At 42.9% G+C, this 11,126-nt stretch overlaps 1 protein-coding gene across 1 annotated transcript; it reads left to right on the forward strand.

Annotated features, from left to right (window-relative positions):
• The first annotated feature begins 7,893 nt into the window (after positions 1–7,893).
• On the forward strand, positions 7,894–10,306 carry LOC123115574 (translation initiation factor IF-2). Its single transcript, XM_044536707.1, has one exon. It carries the CDS (start codon positions 7,986–7,988, stop codon positions 8,841–8,843), a length of 858 nt encoding a protein of 285 aa, XP_044392642.1. The 5' UTR covers positions 7,894–7,985; the 3' UTR covers positions 8,844–10,306.
• Positions 10,307–11,126: the final 820 nt, after the last annotated feature.

The following is an 11,126-nucleotide window of genomic DNA, read 5'->3' on the forward strand; positions in this document are numbered from 1 at the left end:
CTGCACCATGTCCACGCTGACCGAAACCTGAACAAAATTTTCTCCAAAAATGGGCAACGACAGACAGAAAAAAAGACGCCCGTCCATTTGAGGGGGCACGTTGGGCCGTCTTTTCTTCTGTTTTGACTCAAATGAACGCGCGGGGACCAAATGTGTTGGTCTGTTGGAGTTGGCCTTAAATCATAATCATGTGGACCTTCCACCTCTCACTCTTGGCAAAAAGCTTAATAAGTGGATCTTTTCTCGAATAAACAATGGAAAGGTGTATCATTGTTATATAAAAGATGTGCCAAGCGGCCAGAACCACGCCAAAAGGCATATACAATGCAAAAAGGCAAACCACTCCACACAAATACCTGGGATTAGAACCCCACCTACTACAATCGAACAATAAGATAACTCTCCTTGCCCGATCTCTAGCCAAGAACACAAGGAGACCGGGCACAGAGCAACCAAGCCGCGTCACTACCGATGCACTACACAACTAAGATGCGACCACGACCATAGGAATGACTGGGTCAACGTACCGCCCCACATAGGAAGCGTTGGCGATGACATCCATTGCGCCTCGGAGGCCCATGACCTGAGCGGCAACCCCAACCAAAACCGAGTCGCCCCAAGCTCCAACTCCGAGGGAACCGGAAGCTTTGGATTATGGCAGACAAGGGCGAATCGTTGGCACAACAGGGATGCTTGAATGCGTTATTGCAGGAAGCCAAGACAACTAAGATGGAGGCTGAAGACTGTGAGGAGTTACAATTGAAAGCAGCCGGGACTGTACGGTTGTGTCAGTCGGACCAGGTTATTTATCATGTGATGGATGAGAATTCACCGAAGAAGATCTGGGAGAAGCTGAAATGTCAGTTTATGTCCAAAACTGCGACGACCAAGGTATATTTGAGGCAAAAGTTGTATGGGCTGAAGATGCAGGAGGAGTCAGATCTTGTGGAGTATATGGACGCCTTTAATCAAGTCGTGACGGATATAGTACGCTTGGGTGCGACGGTTGACCACGAGGATAGGGCAATTTTGCTTCTTTCTTCACCGCGATAATCCTATGACCATTTGATCACATCTTTGATGCACGGCAAGGAGACCGTCAAGAATGAGGATATTACTACGGCATTGCCTTCTTATAATATGAGAAAGAAGAACGCGGTGGAATCTCTCATGGTGAAGGTTTGCTAGTCAAGGGTGAGGAGTGGCGGAAGGGATATGAGGCAGGGAAGAACAAGAACAAGAAAAAAGGAAATACATTGTCACAAGTGTAAGCAGTGGGGACATATGAGAAAGGACTATCCGGATCTTAATGGTGGGGCAAGTGCTAATATGGAAACTCATGGTGATGACTCAGACAACAGTAGTGATGTCCTCGTAGTATCAGACGGGTGGTCAACCAAAGGTGAAGCATGGATGTTGGATTCGTTCTTTTCATGCGACACCCAACAGGGAGTGGTTCTCTTCGTACAAGTCTGGTAAGTTTGGTTTAGCCTATGTGGGCGATGACATAGGTTATTGTGTTGCTAGTCTAGGTGGCATCAAAATCAAGATGTTTGACGGAGTTGAGCGGATGCTTCGGGGAGTCAGGCATGTGCCGGGGCTAAGGAGGAATCTGATTTCGCTTGGAGTTCTTCATGATGGTAGTATGGTATTCTGTTGAGGTCGGAATAAGAATACCATGAGAATCATGGAAGACGAGGTGACCGTGATGATTGAAGGGAGGACGGCTTTGCATCTTTAAAATTTGCAAGGGGGCACTATTGTCGGTGGAGTCATGGAGACTGGAGTTGCGGGAGTGGTAGCGGGATCCCACAGTGGCGGCGGGTCTGGGGCAGACTCGTCGAGTAGCTCTCGGTAAGCTACGAAGAATACAACACAAGTTCAGAGTACATGGAAGTTTGACGCATGGACAAATTTAAGATGGGGGAGAATATTCGCAAGGTAGTAGACTAGTTAGTAGTATATAGTTACCCTGGATTATGGTCGTCTTCCATGTAATATTCACCTTAATTTTCTATGCAGTATGATTACATGTGAATCTAGTAAGTACGTGGTAGTGTAGTTCGTGCACTTTTGTTCTCTTCATTATGAATTTTCAGTCCTGGCTAGACGAGGGTACTACGTAGTATCACGGTGACGGTGTGATGTTTGGAGAATACGGAGAAGAGAGGGCCAGATTCTGATCGCTGCTGAGGTACCAAGTCAACAAAGATGCTAGTCAACTTAATTAGAGAGTTGGGACATGAAACATAGATGGATAGATGCATGCATTTCCAGTTTGTGCTTGTTTAGTTTCGTCATCTTGATCTGTTGGTTGTAGTCCTAGCTGAATTCGAGAACTGGGATAGGACATAGGAGGGGTATCTGCAGTGTGCTCTCTGTCTCTAGTCTAAAATTCAGAGCTTGACTACAACACTACATACGTTTGGAACAAGATATGATTCAGAAGTTGATGGCCCCGGAACTGGCATGTACAGCAGAATTAGCAGTTGTAAAAATAATACTGTATATGCAAGCAACACTGCTGGCCGAAATGCAAAGCAGGGCATGTAATCTCAAACATGTTTCTCTGCACCTCCTTTCATTGTCTCCAAAAACACATTCATGTAAGAGAGCGAGATCACACAGGCTAAAGACCATGATGAGAAATTTATCAATGCAGTACTTTACAGAACCTGACTAACCCCAAGTTACATTCGCACAACTATAGAAAACTGCTTGACCAGACACAACTATAAAACTGCTTGATGAGACACAATTCGAGGAAACAAACTACCTAGTAATAAAATTCTGAAACTTAGCCGAGCTGCCAACATTTGTGTCGTAAGCTGGAAGTTAACCGAGGTGAGTTCATGAGTCAAAGCCGAAAAGGCGGTAATACGAAAGAGTTTCAGTGAGGCTGATCCTGTATCTATATGACATTCGTCCTACATCATCCACGGTGCGAAAACACAACATGCACTTGATCAATCATGCACACAACACAATGATGAGCAGAACGAACTGACGTGCAGATCAAACCCATCACAGGATCATTCAGTTTACTACACCTTAACATACCAGAAACAAAATGATCACCGTAAGTTCACGAGTCCAAACAGAAAGGGGAATACCAAAGACTTTGGGTTAGCAATTTAGCATGATCCAAAAACACATACTCAGTCTTGTGACATTCCCGCTGTAGTAATATGCATGTGGTAAGGATGAGCAGAGCAAACAAACTGAGGTACACAAAGATCCTGCAGTTCGAACCATCAAAGATCATCTACAAACTCAACTTAGTATATCATAACAGAACTAGAATGAAATGATCTTTGCACTGAGTGTGGCATCCGGTCCTATGCCAGATCATCAAACACATAAAAGTGTGTCAAAGGACTGCATGGTCATCTTGGCCCTTGTCATCTACTCGAAAAGCATGTCAAAAGATGAAATAATGTGATGGCAATAGATGGCATATGCCTCCACTGATGTATAAAGTGATAAGTCATCATGTGCTTCCCAACAACGCGTGCTTTCAAGGCATTATCTTTAGTGAGCTTAATTTTTCTCTCTTTTTCATATCTTTTTATAATTTCTAGGCAAGGAGAATAAACTTTAAGTCATTCTCTATTACATTTCCGTCTTTCTTTTTTCTTTGTCTGAAAAAAGACCGGCTCCTCTGAAGGAATAAGCTTTGCTATTAAGAAAATTAACAATTCATGTATTGTTGCACCGCCCAAGCTAGTTGGCTTAACAAAGTGAGATGGCCATTGCTTGAACTCTTGAACACACGGAAAATCTAGCATCTAACAAAAAGGATATTTTATCAGTCATAGCAACAACTGTTTAGAGGTATGAACTTTTGATACGTGAGCATGTGAGGGATTAGTTCGGTACGATCTTTTGTTCATTGTATTGGATGCTAACATGTTCAAGATTGATTTCCCAACTATTTATAATAGAATAAATAGTGCCCATCTCACTTGTTAAAGAAACTAGCTAGCCATGCAGGCTCGGATCACGTGAAGGCATCAGAATATTGTTGCATTAGACAAAGCTAATTCATGCAGAGGAGCTGATATCTTCCCCGGCATATTAAAGAAAAAGAAGAAAAGCAATAAAGAATGGCTCAAGTTTGTTGTCCTTGTCTAGAAATTAGGAAAAGTTGTGAGGAGGGGAGAAATTAAGCACACCCAAGATAATACCTTGAAAACTTGCGTTCTTGGGTAATACATGATGTCTCACCACTTTATGCTTTGGTGGAGGCATGTCATCAATCGTCATTACCTTTTTTGATATTGTTTTGAGTAGATGAAACGATTTGAGCTAAACCGCATAGATCTTTAGAGCTCCACTTCTCATTTTCGACAAAGATATATAAGCTGATTAATGCACGTAATCGATGATCCTTTATATAGTAAAAATAGGAAATGTAACTGAATGTTAAGATTGTGCCTGCTAACGACATACAAGCATAAAATAAATAAATAAAAAGTAAACTATCCAGTCACAATGTTGATAAAAATGTTGGATGAGCGACCGATCATTAGAGTGGTATGGGTGTTAGTTAGTGGTACACGAAGCACGCAGGTTAGTTTTACACATTGTCTGCTGCAAACTAGAAATCATGCACAGTATAGTCGAAAATGGCCGTACGTGTGGCTAGCAAGCATTTTACGCATGTGCATGCATGGTGTCGCGGGTCCTTTAAAGAATCATTTGATGAGGAAAATATGTGTTGCGTGCCTTCCGTAGCTCGTCTGGCCCAGCTTACCGAATGTTTCTATTCAAGTGGAGAAAATTAGATGCACATAAAGTTTTAGAAGTAGATATGCGAATTTTAACTGGTCAAAGAAAGGCTTTATTGGACCAAGCCGACTGTTTTACTGGATACAAATTCTGAAGCTCTTAACACAGGAAACGTATTGGCATCCAGCAACAAAAAAATTAAGATCATAGTGAATTAATCCTTAAATAAAGAAAGTGCCTTGACAACTTGCATTGTTAGAAAGTGCATGATGCCTCGCCACTTTATGCTTCGATGATGGAGGCATTCCATCAATCATCATCACCTTTATCTTTTGTTTTAAAAAAATTGAGTAGACGATATGGGTCAAGCTGAAACTTGTAGACCTTTGGAGCCAACATTCGATCCACAACAGAGATAAAAAAGCTGATGAATGGGCTTGTAAGATACCTAATGGCTGATCCATCACGTAGTAAAAGTACACTATGTTACTTGTGTTGTTTTCTTGTTGAGGTTATACCTGCTAATGAAATCCTAGTGTAAAAGAGAGATAAAAAAAGAATCAAATGATTTAAACAAATTGTAAGGCGGACCCACAGGAACATTGAAAACTATTATGTCAAGTGTCCAAAATCAGTACGACGTGGTAATCGAAGGGATGTGCCTTTTCTTTTAGAGGTAAATACACTAGAAGTCTTGAAACTTGCGTGCGACGGTTAATTTGGTGCACAAATTTGCAAAATACATATTTCTGGTCATCTAACTTGCGCGGGCGTGCAAATATGGTCACATTTTCCGTACGTGGGTGTATTCGCTGCCTACATGGCACGCCAACATTGCCAGGGCCGATATTTTTTTTCCAGAAACACCTTCATTTTTTTACTTTGTACAAAAGCACTCAAACAATAGTTGCCCGCTGGGTCCCACCATCAGTGTAAGTTGTAAATATATTGGGCCATTGTCAGTGGCTAGTGCACATGATATTTTTTTTAGAAGGATACTCGTCTTTTTTTTACTTTGTACAAAAGCACTCCTTGTCCGCTGGGTCCAACAGTCAGTGTAAGTTGTAAATATATTGGGCTGGGAAAAATGGGACGAGCAAGTTCTAACCAATCACCAATTGTAATGGAGCCTATCCACCGCAACTGATCGTACTTGGTATTTCATTTCAACTACTATGGTATATCACCTCTAAAATAAAAGTGCACATTCTGAATATATTTTCATTTCTCTAGATTTTCAAATTTAAAACTATTCGGATTCAAACAAATTTTCAGATGAATTGTTCGAAACAAAATTACATACATTCATTCTGCACTATATTTTCTTTTGTCTAGATTTTCTAATCTAAAATTATTTGAGTTCAAACAAAATTTATTTATTTATTCTGGAAAAAATATACATACATTCATTCTGACCTATGTTTTCTTTTATCTAGATTTTCCGATTTGAAATTATTCGAATTTGAACAAAATTTCCATTGATTTGTTCAAAAGAAATTTACGTACATTCATTATGAACTAAATTTCGTAAATTTCTTTTATATAGATTATTCAAATTCAAATAAAAACTAGTTGATTTGTCCGAAAAAATTACGTACATTCATTCTGACCCATATTTTCTCTTATCTAGATTTTCAAATTTAAAATTATTTGAATTCAAACAAAATTTTGTTGATTGGTCCCAAAAAAATACGTACATTCATTGGGCACTAAATATCCTTTTATCCTTATTTTCAAATTTTAAACTATTTGAATTCAAACAAAAAATTAGATGATTTGTCCAAACAAATGATGTACATTCTTCGTACCATATAATTTCTTCCAGCTAGATTTTTGAATTCATAATAAATTAGTTTATCTCCGAAATAAATTCACGTATATTAATTATGAACTATATTTTATTTTATCTAGATTATTCAAATTCAATCAAAAAATTACTTGTTTTGTCCGAAAAAATACATACATTCATTTTGACCTATAGTTTCTTTTATCTAGATTTTCAAATTTAAAATTATTTTAATGCAAACAAAAATCTACATTAATTCTGCACTATATTTTTTAATCTACATTTTTAATTTAAAATTACTCAAATTCATACAAAAATTTAGTTGATTTGTCCAAAAAAATACGTACACTCATTCTGCACTATATTTCCTATCTAGATTTTTAAATTTAAAATTACTTGAATTCAAACAAAATCTAGTTGATTTGTCCGAAAATTTTATCTATAATATAAGTAATTTTCTTAAATAGAAAGAAAGAATATATAAGATAAATTGTGCTTATCTAAATGTCACTGTGGCCGGATGGTTGGTGCTCGCACACGCGGCGAGTTTACGTGGTCATAGGTTAGAACCGGTACCTTCCCCTTTTCTTGTTTGGTTTGTACTTTAACTCTTACGGTTTATCTAATTATGCTCTATAAACGTCAACAGTAAGGAGGTCAAGTGGCTATATAAGCGAGGCAAATAATAGCAGGCGAATAATGGTCGGTTTGATTCCTTGTGTCGTACAATAATCAGACAAAATGTATCGGATGTATAGCAGTGTTAAAAAGAATATAGTACGCTGATGCTAGTTGTTCTCTCAAAGTGTTTGCAACTGGTACTTAACTAGTAGGCCTATAGAGACCAAATATATTGATCAAAATTCATTATTCCGCTAATGTTTTCTTACGCTTAGACATTGTTCTGGTGATGTTTGGTGCAAGTTAGGATTATAAATAACAATCAACTTAATATATCATGTGTTCATGTAATGTAATCGCCACATATTATCTATAGGAAAAACCAAGATATGAAACTGGTGAAAATTTGATAATACAAACCACTGTGCAAAAACAAAAGACAACTGGTATTAAAAATATCTAAATTTTGGAACTTAATTTGCAGCTTTCCCACATTTGGTGGAGGAAAATAATGTAAGAATGAATTATGAAAAATCATTAAAAATGTGAAGACCTTTTTAGATGGAATGTGAGAGATTTATTCGATATGATCTAGATTTTTCTTGTGGGATGCCAACTTGTTTAATGTGCTGAGAGGTCTAAAAATTTTATCGTTCAAACTTTGTTAAACCAACTAGCTAAGAGCATCTCCAACCGCCTCCCCAGGAAGGCCTCCATGAGCATTTTTTCACCGCCGGCGGACGAAAAAAGTCCCACTCATGCCCCCACGAGCTCGTTTAGTGCTGGATCTGGCCAAAAACAGAGAGCCGGCGACCCCAACGCGAACCCAAGGAGCTGGGGGGCACCTATGGGGCTTAATTCGCCGTTTTACATGCGCTCATCCACCTGGCAGCGTCTCTCTTCTCTCCTGCCCCTTTCCCTCCCTGGCCCACCCACGTGCTCCCCTCCACACACACCCATCCTCTCTCTCTCTCGAGGCCGGGCTCCTCTCTCTTCTCTTCTCCTTCTCTTGCTTCGCGGCACCCGGCACGCCGCCGCCCTCGCCTCGCCGCGCCCGGCTCGCCACCGCTGTCGCCTCGCCACGCACAGGTCCGAAGCATGGCCATCACGTGCTCCTCCTACAGCTGGGCCGGACGCGCCGGTGGAAATGGCGCACACGCCGCCCGCGCCTCCTCTTCCTGCTCGCCGCTGCCGCTCCTCCACGCTGGTGCGGCGCCGACACGGGCGAGCTCGCGGTGCGCGGGCGCAGTGCAGGCACGGGCCTGCCCGAACGGGTCGGCCGGCGGGGATGACGCCGGCGCCCCAGATGATGTCGGCCTCGTCGGCCGGCGGGGACGAGCTCCAGGGTCGGGTCGGCCGCGTGATGCAGGGGCGGCTCGAGGGACCGGGCATGGGGCGAGGGAGTGGGGCACGGGGCGGCTCGACGTCGGCCTCCAGCCGCCCGCTGCAGGCCGCCTACGCGCTGAGCCGCGGCCGGCGCGCGGCCAGCACGGACAGGGACGATGGGACCCCCGGCAGGGTATGTCACAAGATGGCTGGGCGAGGCGCTGTACAAGATGAGGTGCGCGCGCGGACGAGCTCCTCGTCGGCCCTGCCGCGGAGCGGACGCGGCGGCGGCTCGCCAGCCCCGGCGCGGGGCGGACGCGGCGTTCAACATGAAGGCGGTCAAGCGGGCGAGCGAGTGAGGCGTCGACTGGGGGCTTAAACTACTGAAAAAATTCTCGTCCCAAAAGCAAAATTAGCGCCGGCAAGTTTTTATCCGGAGGAAAAATCGCATCTGGGGACACAACGGCTGGAAATGCTCTAACCATGTAGACTCGGCTGGTCCAATAACATCTAAATTCTTGCATTTACAGCAAAGTGAATTCAAGGTCTCTTCCCCGACAAAGCTTGGAACCTTACATTATTGGGTAGCACATGAGGCCTCACCACTTTAATTTATGCCTTGATGGAGATATACCATCAATCACCATCACCTTCTTTCCTTCTTTCTCTCTTTCTTTGTAGGCGCTCTCCTCCCCGTGATTTTCTTTGTCAACAGTGTGTGTGGGGCTCGATCGACACGTCGTGGTGGGCGCCCACTCTCCGTCGCTTTGCTTTGTCTCGTCTCTTAAAGAGCTCCACACCATATCCTCTAGGCTCAAAATTAGTTACTAACACTGCCTCATCTGCTCATCTTGTCCACTTGTTCTAGCTAGCTAGCTTGGAGCCTCTGATTCATGGACTTCCCGGAAAAGAAGGCTGGATCCATGGATCCGGTGACCGTTGCCAAGAAGACGCCTCGTCCGGTTGATGTCTGCGCGTGGGCGCTCTTCACCGCCTGCGCCACCGCGTTCTCCGTTGCCGTGGGCTACTCAATCGCACACGCACACGCACACGCACACGCACACGCACACGCACTCGACCGCTTCCACGCCCCCTGCTGGCAGTGGCAGGTAACGACGAGCCGACGACCCTTCTCCCTGATTCCAGTTCCACTACCCTTCTCCCTGCATGCGTTCTGAATTTCCCCTGCCACAATTCTCCTTTCTGCCTTGTGACCACCTGACGGACGCGGACAAAGCCGTGGTGAACGCCGTCTGCCTCGGGATGTTGTCCTGAGTCCCGGTCCTGGCGGCCTGGGCGGTGCTGGCGCTGCGCCTCCTTTGCCGCCGTCGCTGGGTCCGCCGCGCCCTCGCCTGCCTCGTGCTCGCGCTCACCATCGTCGGCCACTGCCTGTACGCCACCGCAGCCTGCCTCGTCCTCATCGCCCACCAAGGACACATCTTCATCCGGATCTGCTGGACTGTGGGCATCTTCCTCATCCCCTTCAGCTTCTCAGTCCTACAGGACCTACACCTCCTGGGAGGTGACGAGGAGTGAGAAGCCGGGCAAGCACAAGTAGTAGCCGATCAGTTGAGCTAGCTGGAGAGGATCTGCTCATATGCTACTGATGGCTAACTATTGAAGTGATGAGTAGGTAGTTCTAAGGAATAGTTAATGTAGAGTATATATGCATTATAATGTGTGTTAATCTAGTAGCTATATTGTAGTGTTATATATTTCCATAGACCGACTATGCTAGTTGGTGCATTTGTGTAACTAGGAAAAGTGCCCGTGCGTTGCAACGGGAGAAAAAAAAATTCACGCCTCATACACACACTTAACGACATCAGCAAATCCTTGAAATCTTTCATGATGCCACGCAACAAGCAATATGATAACTTTTCTAAAAAAAACAAGCAACATGATAAGTGGTGTTGTGCAAAAACATAAAGGTGTGATGATTTTTGAAGTGAACTGAAGGTGTTTAGAATTCATTATACAACGCAAATATCTACCTAGTTGCCAATATATGTTTACGCATTTGTTGTTGTTTCTCGGTGATGCGAAAAAAATATTGCATTAGAATGAAATACAAAGTACATTTTAGTATTTAATGATAACATGTGCATAAGTGTTTTCATATACTCCCTTCGTCCAAAATAACTTGTCCCAAGTTTGTCCCTCAAATGGATGTATCTAACACCAAATTAGTGCTAGGTATATCTCTTTGAAGGACAAGTTTTTCGGACGGAGTGAATATACCCAGCGCATATATATGCGACGCGACGCGAATGTGTGTGTGTGTGTGCAATCATAATTCAGTTCAAGACTTAATTTGGTTGCAAACATATAGGATAGCTCCACAAAAACAACCAATCTATAAGGACATATGTAATAGGCATTTATAAAATATCTCATCATACAAAGAAGGTATTATTTAAGTTTGCACCCTGAATGTAATTTCAAAAATTAATGATAATAGCATATTTGAAATCTACATATTTTTCTGATGAATTTTCATATATGGCATGTCAGATTTGAAGTTAGGGTTTCAAAGATATGAAAATTTCAAAAAGTAATTGATTTTTTAAAGGAAAAGGGTGGGTGTGGGAATCGAACCCGCAACCTCTAGCGCGGTAGGTCACAAAACCAACCAGTGCAATGCTCGCCTGGTCGTTGTACA

The sequence above is a fragment of the Triticum aestivum genome, chromosome 5B (assembly GCF_018294505.1).
Source record: "Triticum aestivum cultivar Chinese Spring chromosome 5B, IWGSC CS RefSeq v2.1, whole genome shotgun sequence".
NCBI classification, from domain to species: Eukaryota; Viridiplantae; Streptophyta; class Magnoliopsida; order Poales; family Poaceae; genus Triticum; species Triticum aestivum.